General features: G+C 42.6%; 1 protein-coding gene across 7 annotated transcripts in view; it reads left to right on the forward strand.

Moving 5' to 3' along the window:
* The window catches only part of ME3 (malic enzyme 3), a 200,809-nt gene that overhangs the window by 86,998 nt on the left and 94,593 nt on the right, over nucleotides 1-19,218 (forward strand). For all 7 annotated transcript variants that reach the window (XR_011233692.1, XR_011233693.1, XM_069470955.1 and 4 more), the window contains exon 4: nucleotides 596-745. Coding sequence is in view for 5 of the 7 variants with exons in the window: in XM_069470955.1 (XP_069327056.1) it covers nucleotides 596-745 (150 nt within the window). In the remaining 2 variants the exon portion in view is untranslated. The remainder of the gene's footprint in view (nucleotides 1-595; nucleotides 746-19,218) is intronic.

The following is a 19,218-nucleotide window of genomic DNA, read 5'->3' on the forward strand; positions in this document are numbered from 1 at the left end:
GTCTCCTGAGATTACTTGCCACTCAGCCACTTGTGCACTCTGCTTGTGACAGGAAGCAGCCTGGGTGGTAGGAAAGGCCAGATGCCCAGTATTTTCCTTGACTCTACTCCACCCCCAAGTATTACTATGCTATTGTTATTCATTAATGTGCATATGATAACATAATGAACTCTCTCGCACAGTGGTTGAGAGCACAGATTCCAGAATCGACTACGTAGGTTCAAATCCTTACTCCGCCATGAGACCTTGGGTGAGTTAATTTCTCTGAACATTAGACTCCTTGCCTCTAAAATAGCAAGAATTATGGTACCTACCTCACAAATCACTGGAAGTCTTAAAGGAGTTCATGTAAAATATTTAGGATGGTACCCACCCAGGTATAACAATGAGCATCATAAAGCAGGTCCTCTTCTGGACATTTCATAGATGTTGAAACCCATGCTCAGGGCAGGTGGGTGACTTGCCCATGAATGTGCCCCTGTAGCAGGAGCAGGGAGTTCAAGGCCTCTGCCCTTTCTACACAGGGGCTCAAGGGCCTACATGCTGCCACATGTGGGGCTCTGTGATCAACTGGCTGCTTCTCTCCCTTTCCAAGGTACATCATTCTCATGACACTTCAAGATCGGAACGAGAAGCTCTTTTACCGAGTGCTGACGTCGGATGTGGAGAAGTTCATGCCCATCGTGTACACGCCAACCGTGGGGCTGGCCTGTCAGCACTACGGCCTGACCTTCCGCAGGCCCCGGTGAGCCCACGTGGGGTGAGGGCTCAGGGAGGGGCTGTCTCATGCAGCGGAATAAGTTCTTTCTGCTGTCCATGCTGATTGGAGGCTAACTCTTGACTGGGTCCAACAAAGGGACATTTGATGTTAAATACATGTTCAGGAAAATGACCCCATAAGCAGAGAAATGAGCTGAAAGAGTAGCTAGCAAGGGGATATGGAATGGGAATGGCCTCTACTTCCAAATAATAAATGCCCAACATGGCCTGAGAGATAGTTCAGATTGTTTTTCTCTCATTATCTACCTGTCACCTTCTGGCCTCCTCTGGTCATCTCCAAAGTGCTGACAGCTCTCCTGACAATTCAGGCCAATGAATAATGGAGTGTTGGATGCCAAAACCTGAATTTTTTTGCTGACTCAAAGACCAAGTGTACCTTCCTTTGGCCTTGACTCATATTCTACTTAAAATGTCATTTTATTGGGCAAAATTTTGGCATTGCACCTTCTTTCAGAGCCAAAGAATTTTGAGCAGTTTTCTTTAAAAAAAATCACTTATTTTTTTCATGATGAGTTCAAAAAATATATATTTTTAAAGGGGGTCCTTGGTGGAAGGTGCCTGATAATTATAAATGCATAGTTCTAACACTAATGATAAAAGAGCTGCCTGGGTTTATTGTATATAATGGAACATTGTTCTAGTCTATGTTAGAATATGTAAATATGCAATGTTGGGAGCAAAGGCCCTTGCTCCCTTAAGGTTTACTGAAAAATCACTGGCATGAGGCAGATTGATTAATAGGAGGAAAAAGTTTACAAATTTATTTTTAACATGTATACATGGGAACACTCAGAATGAAGATTCAACTTCTCAATGAGGTACAGGGGTTTTTAAAGAATGGGGTCTTGAAAGCAGAAAAACAAGTTTTGGGAGGGAGAGAGGAAGAGGCTTGAGTAGCTAGCAAAGGTGGTCTTGTTGTGTAAATGAAACCTTGAAGGTGGCAGCCCTCAGAGAGAATAGATGGTAAATGTTTCCTTTCAGAACTTTAAAGGTGTTAGACTCTCACTTAATCTTTTCTAGATCAGGAAAGGATAGACCTGGCTTTATTAATACGGATTCTCTACAGATGCAAATTTACGATCCACAAAAGACATCTTTGCAGCGTTACTCCTATCTGTGAGACTCATAGCAGCCACTGTAAGAGTGGAAATTTCACTAGGTGCTCATGACATGGGTGGAGAAAGATTTGTCACACAGAGATTAGGATATGTAAAAGTAAAAAGTTTATTTTACTTTCTAACAAGGAGAGAGAGATAGAGAGAAGGGAGAGAGAGGGAGAAAGGAGAGAAGAGAGATGGCGTGGTGCCCAAAGAAAGAGAAGGGAGGTGTCTGCACAGGGGCCAAGTGGGTTGCTGTTTCATGGGGATAAAGAGAAAGAAAAAAATAGTGATTGTTGTCAGTTGATAACAGAAGCAGCTGTGGACTAATTAGCAGGGTATGAAACTTCTGTATCTGCTTCCTTTTTTCTTAGTGGCAGGCTGAAGCAGCTGTAGGATATCAAAGATCTTGTCAGCAGCCTTTCCCTTGCGACATGGTTTTGGTCAGGAACTGAGGTCTGAAGTTCACACCCCTGCTGTCCTTTCAGGAACTCTTCAAGTCTGTAAAAAGCAAATTCTAAAAAGCAGTTTCTGGCAACTGTAAAGAGAAATATTTTGCATTTTCTTTCTGCTCAGCAATTTTCAGATGTTGTGAAGACAAAACTTTGAGGGTACCTGTTAGCAAGAGAACTGGTTGATCTTAGCCCTTACTGAGAAACTATGAGTTAATAAATTTTTCTGTTATTTTGCTGGCAAGGCCATCCTTTCAGCCACCTCAAAATGTGTCAAATAAATATATTTTGGGGTAAAATATTTCTAAAATACTCATTTTGAAACTAAAAAGTTTTACATATTAGAAGCCAAGCTGATAGTTTTGGAGAAATTTATGTTAGAGGTTGTAAGAGGTTGTTAGATACAGACAAGGAATAAAAAAAAAATGAGATATAAAGAAAAAGAGATAATGTAAACATATTGTCCCATATCTTCTTTAGTCAGTCTCTTGTCCTATGAATAGATCAGTTAAATAGCTGTGTTCCATTCCAGGAGCTGGCATCCCAGAATAGCTTTCAAATGGAAGAAAAACAAAGGTTAATATTTGGAACAGTTTTTAAACTAATTTTCTTAGAGTCTGGAGGGTGTGCAGCTAAGGTATCAGATGTTAAACTCAAAATATCTTCAGTTAAAGTGAAAGTAGACAAAAATATGACAGATTTTTCTTGCCTGGAGTTTGTATGTCACAAAGTATGCTTGCAGGGCCTCAGGATAAAGTAGTGGCAATTTCATTGAGTCCAAGTTAGAAACATGGAAGAAAAATTTGAACAAAATTTTAAAATAATCAGCAATGTTTTAAAAAAAAGTCATAAAAAATTAGTTCAGTCCCATGTAATTAATTTTTGTTCTGCTCGACATTGGGTTAGCAATCTTCATGAATGCATCAGCTTTTTAGTTAAAGTCTTGGAAGTTTTCCTAGTTCAAATGGTATGATCTCCAAAGTTATCAGTTTCACTTGTATTTAAATGAACCTGTCAGTCCTTTCCATGACTTTTCTTGAAGAAGCACATTTTGGACCATAGCCAGTTAAAAAAAAAAAAAAAACACTTTGAGAAGAATCAGAGTAAAATAATAGTGGTTTGTGCATGACAAAAGTCTTAGAATGGCCATGGTTAAAGAGATAATTGGCAAAGAAATTTGGTTATTTCTTTGGCATACAACAATTTAACATAATAACCATAATTACTGATAACATACACCAAGACATATCAGAATTTTAGGGCTCTCATACAATTTTGGAACACATATTAATAACATGTTTATATAAATATAACCCAAAGAAAGTTAAACACCGTTTCATATTTGACAATGCTTCCTGTATAGTTTTAACACATCAAATAAGCCAGATGTGTCTCTCTTGGACTTTCAGTGACTCTAATATTAAACAAAAGTTAGTTTGAGATAAAAAAAAAAAAACAAAAAACCTTGAATTTAGAATTTTGACTTTGGAAAGTTTATCAAATATCAAAGGTTTAAAATATTTGTTGTCACAAAACGAAATCACAGATTACTGTAAAATAATAGTCATTCATTTAGCTGAAGTGATAATTCAAAGATTTTAAAAGCAAAAACTTTACTTTCTAATAGACAGGAGACCTGGTTTCCCAGTCATAAGACATAATAAAGACAAACTGAAAGACAAGCTACTCAAAAAGCAAAAAATTTATCTCTCTTTCTCTCGTCACTCTTTTTTTTAAAGTTTACTCAAAAGGTAAACAAACATCTTTTACTATCTCTATTGATATTACATGAAAATCTTATGTAAAAGAGAAAACCAAATTTTACCTTTGCATTAATATATTATTAATGTTAAAGATAATTTTAATGAAGCCTTATAAATAAATCTATTTAATCCAATGAATTTGACCATACAGTAAGATTTCTATAAATGTTTTACAATTTTTACCATTTCCCCAAAACTTTTATATCCATTTTGTTTTAGCTATCATTTTTATTTATTTAATTTAAAACAATTTATAAAACCTTTAAATTAGGCAAAATTATTTTCTATGTAACAAAAACCACATTTCTATGTCTTCTGATAACCTTTTTTAAATCAAAAACACATCTTACTTTTATATATAGTTTGCATATAGAATTGTTTCTCTTATATCTATTAGTTTTAATTAGATATATTGATTACAACGTTAAGTCTTAGTAACCCTACTTTTTAGTGAAAAACCTAGGAGATAAGCAATTTAAATTATGTGTCATATATAGAGCCCAGGACAAAAGACAATGTCTGGAGTATCTCATCTTTATTAGCACAGCTGAGCCAGGAAAGACAGGCCAGTGTATTTTTTTCTAGGCCTCATCATAGACTAAAGGCTCAAATTTAAAGTCGTAAGTATATAGACAAGTTAAGCAAGTATTAAAAATATCACAGAAGCAACAGTTTTATGACCTTATACCATTTAACTGAGATATTAATAGTATAAATTTGTCCAACCAGTATGTTCAGAAAAAGAATGTCTAAATTAAATCTTGAAGATGTTTTTATTTTATTTTGCCAATAATATTAAAACTATCTTTATTTATCAAAGATTACTAAAGTCCTATGAACTTGAAAAGCATTTGGGCTAGTTCTTCAATTTATGAGTACTTGCTTATAAGCCAATTTGACACATGGTGCCATAGACAATACACACAAATGTACACATATGCATACATAAAGACATACTGGAGTTCTACTCAGCCACAAAAAACCACAGAGATCTAGCACCTCTCGTATTATCCTGGGTAGAGCTGGAGCCCATTCTACTAAGTGAAATATCACAAGAATGGAAAAACAAGCACTACATGTACTCACCATCAAATTGGTATTAACTGACCAACACTTAAGTGCACATACAGTAGTAACGTTCATCTGGTGTCAGGCAGGTGGGAGAGGGGAGGTGGGGATGGGTATATTCACACCTAATGGGTGTGGTACCCACTGTCTGGGGGATGGACTCGCTTGAAGCTCTGACTCGGGTGGGGCAAAGGCAATATATGTAACCTAAATATTTGTATCCCTGTAATATGCTGAAATAAAAAAAATTAAAAATAAATAAATAAAATAAAGACATACACATGTATACAAGGCTCCTACAGCGTTGATTTGAAAACTTTAGCCATGAGAGTGGCAAAACTCATCAGTCCAAAAGGACAGTTTAATTTAAACCATGTCACTGAGAATAGAACAAATAAAATTCCATTTGTCTCACACATGGCCCAAGGCCTCGTGGAGTCTCAGAGGAAACAGGGTATCAATTAACATCTTAAAGCACAAAGAGAGAAAATCCAAGCCCCTTTAAGAAGGAGTTTGGATGTGCTAGAGGAAGACCAAAATGAATGCCAAGGCAACATGAAATCACAGGAATTCACCATAGGACTTTATATAGAGACCAACTTTATTTAGATAGGAGGAATTGAATCCTGAGCCCCCCCGAGAGAGAGACATCATGAGACTGAGCCATGCAATGCTTTTATAATATGCTTCCTTACAAAGACATTTTTCTAAGTGTTTAAACCATATCTTTTCTTATCTAAGTCCCAAAGAAAGGAGAAGCCTCCTGTAGCACATTTAGCTGCCTCTAATATTAATATTCTTGCCACACCACACACCAAGGTCATATTTTCTCACATTACAAAGTAACTTCTGGTATCCCCAAAAGCCAAAGAGTTAACGCAACACAAAAGAGAGCAGAGTTTTATACCTAAGAAGCATCCGTCCATGACTTTTTAGACTCCATGAGGAAAACAGAAGACCCCCAAAAGGGAATGAGTGGCTCCTTTTTTTCTGAGTTCCTTAAGGGGTCTGAGTCCTTAGAGGATTCCTCTAGGTTTTTCATGTGGCACTGAAGATGGCAAAGAGGAAGGAGGAGTAGGAAGGAGTGGAAGTAAGTGTGGGAGCAGCTTTTAGCTGGGACAAATGGCTGATTTTTGTTTGTTTGTTTTGTTTAGCTTTTGAACTTTTTAACTAAAAGTACCCTTCTAAGTGAAAACAATAAGGTTATAGCTTAATCAAGGAAGCAAGAGGTGCCTCCAGAGAGATGGAGAACAGGTTTTACAAGATCTAGAACTGCCCCAAAGATGGCTCAAAGAAAGGGAAGTTTTGCTAGGCACAAATGGAGTACCACTCACGTTTCTGTCCAGCTATATGTTCTAGGTTCTTAGCTTCTCAGCTGATGATTTACATACAAATGTCTAAAAGCCCTGTATGTCCCCACAGAATACAGAAAATCAAAATCTGTGCATAGAAGGGAAAAGAATCAATAAATGGCAAAAGTTACACAAATATCAAACCAAAACAGACTCATTCCCTGACCGGGAATTGAATGTGGGTTGCTGGTGTGGAAGCACAAGATTTTAAACAGTAGGCCACAAAGTGAACTAACTTTCATTATTATTCCAACTGGAGCAGCTACTCCTGCAGGGATAGCATACAAAGGATTTTTTTTCTTTTAGGTTAGATTTTGCTCTTTAATGTTATCAAGAGAATTTTTAAGGCTATCCACAACACAGTTATGTATCCTTTCTTTAATCCAATTCCTCTATTAATACAAATAAGGCAGTTGTTTAGAATAAGAGATCTCTAAAATCCATCTTTCTAATTTAAAGGATCCAGGATCCATCTTTTGGCTATTAATTTTCAATGATGTACTTATTCTAAAGCAACTTAATCCAATAGCTTCTTCAGAGAAGAAGCAATCCCAAAGATCTCCTCCTTCTCTCTGAAATAGGTAAAGGTAGAGATGACAAAAGCCCCTTGTGAATGGGACTTTTTATGACAAACACTCCCCAGAGCTTGCCGTGTTCACAAAAACAACAAAAAATCTCGGGTTCTCGGCCATTTTTATGCTGGCCACTAAACACGCAGCCCGAAAATTTGCATTCCACCCCCCCCCCCCATGGTGGAGACCAAGGTGGTCTCAGGTGGTCATAAGACAAGCTTTTAAGGACATAAAACAAGATGAGAAGAAACATTTACCTGGTACCCCTCTTTATGACAGGACAACACAGAAAGACAGAGAAAACACTGTTTTGGAGAGGATTAAACAATATGAATTTATTTATATGACAAAGTACCAAAAGTACATCAGGGTCACTGTACCAAGACTGGTCACATAAATCTTCTTTCTCCCATCAATCAATAGACAAACAGTGATTTTTACCATCTGCTCAACCGGATTGTACAGAGAGGCCAAAAGCCTAGCTGGTAAGAAATTCTTGCCCTTTATGCCAGCTTTGTTAGGTTCCTGGTTTCTCTTCACTGGAACTTCCCAGAACAGAATGGCTTTGGTCACCCTGCTTGCTGTACCAAACTGTAGGGAGCAAATGCTCTTGCCCCCCTAAAGTTCATTGAAAAATCACTGACATCAGGCAGATTGATTAATAGGAGGAAGAAGTTACAAATTTATTTTTAGCATGTATACATGGGAATCCTCAGAATGAAGATTCAACTCCTTAATGTGGCACAGAGGTTTTTAAAGAATGGGGACTTGAAAGCAGAAAAACAGGTTTGGGGAGGGAGAGAGGAAGAGGCTTGAGTAGCTAGCAAAGGTGGTCATGTTACATAAATGAAAACTTACAGGTAGCAGCCCTCAGAGACCATAGATGGTAAATGTTTCTTTTCAGACCTTTAAAGGTGTCAGACTGTCAGTTATTCTTTTCTAGATCAGGGAAGGATAGACCTGGCTGTGTTAATGCAGACCAGATCCTCAACAGATGTAACACCCACCCCCGCCCCAAAAGACAGCTTTGCAGTGTTACTTCTATCTGTGAGACTCATGGCAGCCATCTCAAAATATGTCAAAGAAATATATTTTGGGGTAAAACATTTCTAGTTTCCTTTAGCAACATACTGTGTACAGATGTGTAATTTACATTTATATAGAATTTATAAATCAGTGTTTGTAAATCATGTGTTATATGGGGAACATGTAATCATGGATTTAGAGCAACTTTTGTTAATGTGGAAAAACAATCTTGTAGTTTTGAAGCCAGCATTTGGGTTCAGCATTACAAGCTGATTACAGAGTGTTCCTGATGCCTTTTCGGGTCCCACTGTCACCATGGGCAAAGGAGAGCGCATCCAACCTCATCTTTATGGCGGTGTGTCCAGCTGTTGTTGTAGCAGACATGTCCTCATCACCCAGAAGAGCCGAGCTTTTGCAATCCTACAGGGAGACCACTGCACCGGAGCTCTGTAGCAGTTCTGGGCTTCAGCTTGCCTTTTTCAGTAGTAAAGATACTCGTTTTCTTCTCATCTCTGAAACCAACAAGGACAGAGACACTGGGGGCTGATGGTATATTTCCGAAGGATGCAGGACCCCATTTACCTCCCTGTTCCTACTCAGAAATGGTCCTTCCAGGTCCTTCCTGCACAAAGAATCTCAGCTCAAGTATTTCCTCCAAGGCCTTCAGTAGCCCGCTAGGGCTTAAAGAATCAAGTCCAACACTTAGAACAGATCTCAGCCTGCCACAGCCCAGCTCCAAAATCGAATGTTCCAGCAACACTGATCTATTCTCCATGCCCAAGTACACCGGGTGCTCTTCTCCATGCTTTTGCACATATGGTCCTGTCTGCCTTAAACTTCCACATTCTCTCCTTTTCTCACTCTCCACCCATCACAATTCAGGTTAGCCTTCAAGGCCCACGCCAAGGGGCAGCTTCTCTGTGGAGCCCTCCTCGATCCCCTCAGGAGAAATGATCATTCCTTTCTCGGCCTCCCCCCAGCCCATTACACATACTTCTGCTCCATAGTTTTCTTTTTCCTGTTTTATGTTTTCAGTTATTTGTGTATCAGTCTCCCCTACTAGAATACAAATTTCTTGAGGGGACAGGAGACATGTCGGACCCATGTGTGTGTTCTAGACCAGTGCTTGGCAAGTCATTGTCACTCAGTTGAGAAAGTCCTGTTGTGTACTCACTGTGAAGAACTGGGTCTTTGCCCTCAGCCCGGAATTTAATCTCCTTGACCCTGGGCAAATTTCTTATCCTCTGTCAGCCTGAATTTCCACATTGATGAAATGAAGGTAATAATACTACTACCTCAAATAATCATTGTGAGGATTAAATGAGATAATAAGGATCAGGTAGCTGGCATAAAATTGGAAGGAGACAAATGTGTCTATTTTCCTTCAGTAACTATTGTAGAAAGAAGAAAGGAATAATAGATGTAGAGTCATAGTATACATATACACTTTTAAACATTTACAAAGAAAATTGAGTCAATGAACATGTAACAAACTAACGCTTTTACCTGCAGAGGTGAACTAAACCCAATGTTATACAAACACACACGATTTTGCTCTTCCGGAACCCACTGTTTCCTGAAGAGGTCCTGTAGCCCTAAGGCATAGCTCACTACCTCCCTGACATGGAGCTGAGACAGCTTGGAAATTCAAGGCCATCTCACTCCCACCTCCCACTGCCAGGGCATGGGAAGCCCTCCCACCACAGGTTCTTATGGACTAGATTTTGGATTCAGTTGTTTCTAGGTAAACTAGTGTCAGGGTCAAGACCCTGCATATGCTACAGACTTGTGAAAGTCGAATTTGCCGCCAGAGCCCACTCCAGAACCCAGGGAAATCACCGGGATTGAATCTGAGTTAACGAACATTGACAGAGCAACTAGTAGGTGCCAGGCACCATGTTAAACACTGAGAGATTACCCCCAAAGAACAAAATACAGTTCTCAACCATCACAGTGAGGGGCCAGGCAATGATACCATAACTTAAATATAATAAAAGTTAAAAGGAAATAAGAGATTTAATAGAGACAAAGAATTATAGGAAACAAGGGAAAGGAAATTTTATTTTCCCTGGACACAGCAGGGATGCTTCACAGAAGAGATGACATTTGGCTGGTCCTCAAATGTCGGAGAGGAATTCCATAGGTAAAGAAGGAGGGAACAGTCATTCTCATTCATTTGGCTCTGGAGGCAAATTTCCATCAGACCTCAGCTCCATGCCAGGGGAGGGAGTGAGCCATGCCTCAAAGGCTAAAGGACCTCTTCAGCAAACAGTGGATTCTGGAAGAACAAAATCGAGTGTGTTTGTGTGACATTGGGTTTGGTTCACTTCTGCAGTTGAAAGTGTTAGTTGGTTACATGTTCAATGATTCAATTTTCTTTGTAAATATTTAAAAGTGCATATGTATACTATGTACTGTGCCATCCCTGCTGGCCCCTCACTGTGCTGGTGAATTGCCTGAGGTCCAGAACTGTATTTTGTTCTTGGGGTAACCTCTCAGGGTTTAATGTGGTGCCCGACACCTACCAGTTGCTCCGTAAATGTTCGTTAACCCAAATTCAGTCCTAGTGGTTTCCCTGCGTTCTGGAGTGGGCTTCGGAGGTAAACTGAGCCCAGAGAAGGGCTGATTTTATAGGCTTTGTAGACACCGTGCTAGTCAGCTGACTTGGGTATCTCCACATCATCTGTGGCTGGCGAGAAGGGGAAAAGGAGGGGCACTAGGACTTCACATGCGTTGGCTTATAATGAATCCTCTCAATGTCCTGTAAGATTAGCTTGGTTATAGTATCTTCATTTCACAGATGAGGAAACTGGGGTGGCCAGAGGAAAGGAACTTGTTTAAGATCATACAGTGAGCAATTGGTGAAGTCAGCAGTCTGGGAATCAAGGAAAACTGCATCAGAGAGGTGACATTCGGGCTGCACCATGAAGAATTGAGCCAGGAAGTGTTTGTTTACAGTGATGCCAGCATACCCCCCTCCCCTTGGCTGGAATGTATGGCCTCTGGGACCTCATGGTGGGTTGGTGGGTGAAACAGCAGAGTAGAGAGGCTGGGTAGAATGGACAAGTGATTCTGCCTGACAAAGAGGAAGTCCTTGTCTCCTTCATAGCACCTAAAGTGGGTGGATTGATGGGGAGCTATTTCAGACTCAGGTCCGGGTCCCACTCGTGGTTCTCCAAGGGGTCAGTAACAGCCAGGGACAGGGCAGGAAAGTGGGGTTCCATGTGGGTGGACACAGGGCCCTGCCAACCTCTTGAGCCCAGAGAACCAGGTTAGCCCGGGGTTGGGGTAGAGAGGATGCTGCAGAAGCGGAACATATAGTGTGGAAAACAGGCACGTGAGAGTCTCGGCAGAGAACCTACAAATGAACTGGCTGGCACCAGAAGAAAAGCCTAACAGCCACTTACTAATAGGCCAGGTACTATCTTAAAATCTCTACATATATTAACTCATTTAATTATTACAGCCACCTTAGGAGCTAAGTACTATTATCATCCCATTGGCAGATGGGAAAACCGAGGCACAGAAAACTTACCTGAAGTTACACTGTTTATAATCAGCAAAGCCAAGACTCAACCCATGCAGTCTGAACCAAATGGTGAACAGGTAATCCTACACCACACTGCTACTTATAGTTTAGGACTGTGCACATTTGGTGGGCTTTCAGGAGGGGCTGCCATGGCAGCTCCAGGAATGTATGCCTGCCCAGGGCCCTAGGGTGGGGATTGCTAGTACCAGTTCCAGAGCTTCGCCTGGGAGGAATTGATCCTGCCAGGTCATGGGACCTGCAGCTGGGTGAGGCGGAGGCAGGCTGGGGCAGACTGAACCGTCTTCTTGGATTAGTCTCTCACACTCTTGGTACAGGCTTCCTGCATGTGTTTTGCACGAACCCTTCTTCAGGTGATTACCCAATTAAGTTATTTGACATATGACATTCTGAGCTGTTGCTCTAGGTTTCCATCTGGCTGCTTTCCAGGTGTTGATTCCACACCTGCCTAGCTCCTGCGGGAAATGAGTTTGGGCTCCACCCCAGGCCTGAGCTCCATCCCCCTGGCTTGGAATGGCTTTATGGATTAGCATCTGAAGGGAGGATAGCCCCAAGGCCAAGGGGAGAGAGCCAGTGCCTTCTCAGTTTCTGAAATGATAAACATTCCTGCCAGGTTCCCAGGAACAATGAAGTCCTCTGTACAAGTCCTGGCCCCCCCACCAAGGCTAATTAGATCCAGCTGACGCTAAAATTGAGCCTCCCACAAGCCTGGGGCTCTGCATCTCCTCACAACCTGGAAGGAGATACCAGAGCATCTCAGGGGTACCTGAGCGTCCCTGGGCAGATAGACACAGCAGAAGGTTCTGGACTCCTCTTCCTGCCTCTCCTCTGGCACATCCTCTGTGGGTGCCTCCATGGGCCTGGCTTGATGAAGTGCCCCTGAGGGTCACTAGTGTCTGCCTTGGAAGAGGTGAAAGGCAGAAGAATGGCTGGTGGAGGCCAGGACAGAACTCAGCCCAGAGGAAGGGTGCATGAAGGAAGCCAATACAGTGTCCAGCACCGGTGCATCCTCTCCCTTCCCCAGGCCACCTCCCTCTCGGTCAGCCCTGTCTTCACACTCCTCGTCCTCTTTGGCTCCAAGCGATGGGCACACATGTGAAGACCTAACAGTTTCCAGCTTCAGTGTGGGGTCCAACTTGTATGGGTGATGGAGGTGTTAAAGAAAAAATTGTGACACTTGTTAAAGATGGGAAGATAGGCCAGGCACTGTGGCTCACGCCTGTAATCCTAGCACTCTGGGAGCCTGAGGTGGGAGGATCACTTGAGGCCAGGAGTTCAAGCCCAGCCTGAGCAAGAGCAAGACCCCCTTCTATACTAAAAATAGAAAACATTAGCTGGGCATCATGGTGTGTGCCTGTAGTCTCAGCTACTTGGGAGGCTGAAGCAGGAGGATCACTTAAGCCCAGGAGTTTGAGGTTGCAGTGAGCTATGATGACCTCATTGCACTCCACCCAGGGTAACAGAGTGAGAGACTCTTGTCTCATTAAAAAAAAAAAAAAAATGAAAGTAGATTTTATTTGGGGAAGGGGAACATAGTAATAGGTACAGGGACCGCTGCCTCAGGGTCTTGCAGTGGGGGAGAGTAGTCTCAACTCCGATTCCAGCAAGGACAAGTGGGGATTTATAATTAAGGATCAGGGTGGGAGTCAGTGCGTAGAAAATTACTAAGAGGAAACACCAAGAATAAGGGATTTCTGGGCTGGGCTTGGTGGCTCACAGCTGTAATCCTAGCATTTTGGGAGGCCGAGGTAGGAGGATTGCTTGAGGACAAGAGTTCGAGACCAGCCTGAGCAAGAGCAAGACCCTGTCTCTGCAGAAAAAATAGAAAAATTAGCCGGGCATGGTGGTGCATGCCTGTAGTTCCAGCTACTAGGGAGACTGAGGCAGGAGAATTGCTTGAGCTTAGGAGTTTGAGGTTGCAGTGAGTTGTGATGATGCCACTGCGCTCTAGCCCAGGTGACAGAGCAAGACCCTGTCACCAAAAAAAAAAAAAAGAAAGAAAGAAAGAAGAGGAAAGAAAAAAAAAAAGCAAAGAAGTAGGAATTGGGGTTTCTGGTTAATCTGACATGGGATTATTGCTGAAGGCAGACCAGGGTCATGAGATATCAAGGGTGGTCAGATATCAAAGATGGGGGATTTTCACTAAACTGACTTAGAAGGATTCTTGCTCAAACTGGATTCTACAAGGACAGACAGGGAAGTTCAAGGTCTGGCCTAGCTAGAAAGGACTCAGGAGACTGACTAAAGCTTTGGCCCAAGGAAAGTCTTTGTCTGAGGGCTGGTTGTGGGTAGTGAAAGGAGCATGGACTTTGAAGCCAGGCAGGCTTGCCCCTGAATCTCAGCTCCCAGTGACTTTTGAGAATTAATTTAGCACCTCCTAAGTCTCCTTGGGTGTCAAAAGGGAATAAGGCCTATTCACATGGCTGCATGTGAGGACTCAGTGAGATTCCATGTGTGCAGGGTCCAGCCGTTGTAGGCACTCAGGCGCTGTGGTCTGCCTGGCCCATCCCTCTGGGGTTTGCCATCCAACTCAGTTGCGCTATGAAAAGTATAAACTGTAAACTTACTGAGGGCATCCCAGTCCTCTGAAATACCACCACACTCCGAGACCTTAAATTGCCTGTACTTGCACTGAACTCTCAGGTCCAGCAGCAAGTATATGTGAGGCGTTAGAGGGCAGCCTGCGATGAGTAAGAAAGGCGAGGCTAGGAAGTGGCACTTGAGTCTGCGTAGTTGGAGGCTCTGTGGAAAATACCTGGAGACATATTTAGATTTGGACAAAGCCAGCAGCCCTGGGCCTTGCACCAAGCTGCTATCTTTTTTATCTGCAAACAGGTGGGTTTCTGCACATAGGCCAGTAACCTGTATACAGGATATGGTCAGTCACCGTTTATTGAATGCTTGCAATGCTCATGTGGACCCTAGGCCAGCTACTTTGTGCACATTACATCTGAGCCCTGCAACAACCACATACGGTGCTTTTATTTTACTGAGGTGAAAACAAAGGCTAACTTTTCTAAGACATTGCAGCTGACCCAGAGCTAATTCCCTGTGTTGTTCTTGAATTCATAGTCCAGCTTCTTGTGGCCCTGGTAACCATGATGCCTCAGAGATAAGCACATTCTTGGCTTCATATAAACGCCCTTGCCAGACGGGTCAGCACACAGGAGGGACACACGGGTGCATGCACACACAGGCACACACACCTGGGAGGGGCGTATACCACGTTGGACAGAGCACTGGGGCTGGAGTCCGGAGGTAGTGAGTTAGCTCCCCTGTTAATAACCATGTGGCCTTGAAGCCCAGCTTCTCCACTTCTCCAAGCTTGGATCACAGGAACTGTCCATCCTGTGGGATCATTGTGAAGGTCAGATGAGCTAAATGCATATGAACATGTTTATCAATTGTGAAGCTCCTCATAAATTTAAAAGGGTATTATTTTTTCATCTCTCCTTTGCCCTCACCCTGATCGCCATAAAAGGGTGTGATTAAGGTTCGCATTCACCTCCTTGGAGTTTCCTGCTCCCTGTTCAATATGTCTGATGAGCCTCAGTTTACTGCATTGGAAACTTTTTATCTTCAACCGTCTCCACCTCCACCCACCCACACACAGAAGAACTTCTGGGACACCAATCACATGCCTCTGCTTCTTAAATATCCACTGGACCCCATTTCTAGCCATGCATGGGACCAATGAGTGCCAGCATCTTGACCAAAGCCACTCTGGAAAATAAACACAACCTTGTCTCAGCAAATGGGAAGAGCCCTCACACCCAGAGTACAGTCTTTGAGCACATCACAATATGATTCCAACCCAGCTGTCAGCTGACTGGGAACACACACACATGCTCCCAGCACAACTGGGAGGCAAGCAGAAAGCAAGGATTAGCATCATCAAACCAGCCTCCTCCCCAGTCTCAGGACACCAAAGCACTGACTGGTTCCTTTGGCCATGATTGCGTTCATCCAATTCCACCCAGACTTCTCTGCCAAACTGTTTCAGCTGTGTTGCTGGACAGCTTCCCTTGAGTAGAGCAAGCACAAGATCTGCAGCTGGGTCTGGTTAGCCTTCTCCATCTGGCCCTGTTAGTCCTCGAGCTGAGGCTGTCATGGGAAGAGCATTGGATTAAAAGTCAGGAGATCTGGGTTCTAGCCCTTACCACCACCTTCCTGGCTATGACTCCTTAGGCAAGTCACTTAGCTCATTAGTCATGAGTAAAAGTGGTAGAGTTAGATTACATGGCCTCTGTGATCTCTTCCAGCTCTAACAGTTTATGATCTAATAACCCAAACTCTATAAGTAAGTTAGAAATGAGACCTTAAGCGAGCCATGGTAACATTATGGGGCCAAGCCTAAGTTTCCCCACCTGTAAAATTAAGAGGGTCAAGTTAGAGCAGTGATTCTCAGTCCTGGCTGTGCATTAAAAGTATCTGGGGAGCTTTAAATCAGAATCCCTGAGCTGGAGCCCAGGCATCTTTAGTTTTCAAAAGCTCTTCGGGGATTCTACTGTGTAGCTAGGGCTGAGAACCACTGAGCTGGGTGATCTCTGAAATTCCTTCCAGCTTGGATCTTCTCTGATTTTTAGGGAGTTGAGAACTTGCATCCTGTATTTTCCAGGCCAGCCTTGGAAGTACATTTGAAAATAGGGTCATCATAACTTAACAGAATTTTCATCTCTGACTCAACCTTCAGCAAGCCCAGCTGCTGAGTCCAACTGCCACGCCCCTTCATATCTCATTCATAAGGTCGGCGAGTTGGGGTGTCCCACATCTGCTGTCCTCCCTCCCTCAGTTTCCTCCTGAAGCTCCTATCACTACGCAGAAGTCACCCCTCTCCCAAGCTGTGCTCATTCTCTTGACTCTCTGTGTAATTACCCACCCTGTATTGGTAACAGCTGCCCACTCATCTGATGTCAAGAAGTGATTAGACAGGTGCAAATGTCAGACTCAAGGGAGACCAATCATTTGGTGACCAGTGTGGCCTGGCTCAAAAGATGAGCTGGATAAGCTGGAGTCCTTTTCAGGAATTTGAACTGAGACGTGGAAGAAATTATATAGAAGGAATTTTCCAGTTTGGAAGGCAATTTAAGGCAAAAAGGATGCTATGGTTTGGCCTTTAGAGTCAGATCACGGTAGGCCAATGGCAAATGCCAGCTATGATGGAACAGAAAAGAGCAGTGAGTAAAGGAATAAGTCTGTGGAGAGAGGAGATAAAGGCAGATGGGAGAGAAAGGAGAAAACATGGGCAGAGAGAGTGATTGGTTCCTAGAGCTGCCTCAGTTCATGACAGCATTCCACTCCCACTCGTGTTCACAAGTCTACATAAACCCACTTTTTCCAGAGGTAACTTAAGTGAACCTCTGCCTTCGGTTAACTAGAAGAGCCAAACTGAGGAAGAGCTATGAAATCAGATGGATCTGCTTTGTGTCCTGATGCCTGTGTTAGTAGGTTGGCTCTGCTAACAGATTAAAGTAGGGCATCCCAATATTTGGAGTGCATTAAAATCACCTGGCAGGCTTGTTAAAACAGACTCAGCAAATCTGGGATGGGACCAGAGAATTCACATGACCAGCAAGGTCCAGGTGATATTGATGCTGCTGGCCCAGGAACCACATTTTGAAAACTACTAGATTAGAGGATGGTGAAAGGTAGCTCAGTACTAAATCAGAGAGACCAGCTGAAGAAAGCAGAAGGGTAGATACTTCCAGGCCCAATGTACATTAGTAGAGAGAGCTGGGAGTCATGAGATACGAGTTCTGGTCATAGTTCTTGTCAACAACTAGCAGCGTGACCTTCTGTAAATCCCTGCCCCTTTCTGTGCCTCATTTTCCTCATCTGTAAAACCAGAGGATTTTACTAGGTGGTATCAGGGGCTCCTTCCAGCCCTTACAGTCTCTATTTTTTTTTTGAGCAGATTAGAGCACTGTGGCTATAAATTTGCCTCCAAGGTTTTTGGGATTTAAGGGAGGAAAATTCAAAAGGGATGAAAACACATAGTTTTCATTTTCTGACAAGCAAAAGCTTCCAGGCTTATCTGCAAAAGTGTCATTTTTGCTGAGAGCTGCGATTCACAAATGGGCACCTTCCCAGACAGACCAGCTGGGCAGTCCAGGATCTGTCATGGATTGTTTGGTGCTGTGGCTTGGGAATTGATGCTGGCATAGAGCTAAGGAAGGTGGCATGAGGAGTCCTTCCAAAGCATGAGGTTGTTCAGCTGTTATTTGACAGAAATGTCACATGAAGTAAGTTAAATTGGATCTGGATCCCACATTGCTGAAACACTTTGAAACAGAGAGGTAGAGGAGAGAAGGAACATTTATTTTTGTGTCTGAATTACAGGGATTTCAATCGCTAAGGGAATTGGCTTATTCTTTTTTAGAGGAAGTTTTTTTGTTTTTTTTGTTTTTTTGTTTTTTTTCCTCTGTCCTAAGATTCCAGCCTGGAGAACTGGGTCCTGTTAGAGGAAGTTTTGAGATTTACATTCAAAGCAGTGAGTTTGTCCTTAAATGCACGTGACCTGCCTGGGACTTTAACATCCAAAAGGAGCAGCTTGCTCTGTGGGGACAGCATAAGACACTCACTCCTCAGCCATCCCTGAGTTCCAGTGGGAGTTAAGGTGGGAATGCTTGAGCAACCCCACACAGATGCAAAGATTATATTTTCTTTACTCAAGCTGGAGACAGATGAACTTTATTAACTAGAACAGGATGTTCTGGGTTTGACTTCCTTTAGCCAAAGGCAGATTTCCCTGGCAATTTAAACAAACTGATTTTTGTTTCTTTTTATCTGGCTCTGTCCTTTTCCTCCTTTGTCCCTGGCAATCCTAGCCATGGTGATCAAAAGAATAGGTGTGGGGAATTTCCTTACTCTGAGAAGGAAATACGTACATACAATCAGGAGTTGAGTAGACCTTTCCTCAGATAACCTTGATCTCCCATTAACTTGTAAAATGCACGAAAGGTTGTGTTTACTCGCACTACATTTACTCCAAAAAGAGTGGCTTCTTAAGACAAGCTGCTGCAAGCAGTGCAAATGTTTTAAAAGGTTCCAGGCTAGAGGAAGAGTAAAGGATTATTGGTATAGACTTTCTTGATGAAAAGGGAACACTGCTTTGCCAGAAAGGAACACCACTACCAGCTGCCCACATCCTAAAATCCGTTATTAGATTCATGTCCTTGTATTAGTCCTTTGTACCTACAGGACTCCCTTTAAATTGCCCTGTACCATAGAGGGGTAACATTGAAAACTTTATGAACTGGTTTTTAAGAGATACCCAATGAGTTGTCATCAACATTGTCCAAAACATTACTGGAGGGGAGCAAGTGGAGATACTAAAAGGACACAAAGTTAACATGGGTGGTGGACGATGGACTTCCCCAGCTCCACACAATTTATATGATCTTGTCTCCTGAATCATAAGCCTTCGGGAGAAGGCACGTGTGTTCTTTCCTGTGTCTCTGATGGTGCTGAGTTTGGTGTCTTCAAGCACCTACCAGAAAGGGAGCACTTAAAGACTGTCTTCTGATTAGACTCAACGAACATTGGGTAAGCACCATCTTTA

Source organism: Eulemur rufifrons, chromosome 6 (genome assembly GCF_041146395.1).
Source record: "Eulemur rufifrons isolate Redbay chromosome 6, OSU_ERuf_1, whole genome shotgun sequence".
Lineage (NCBI taxonomy): Eukaryota > Metazoa > Chordata > Mammalia > Primates > Lemuridae > Eulemur > Eulemur rufifrons.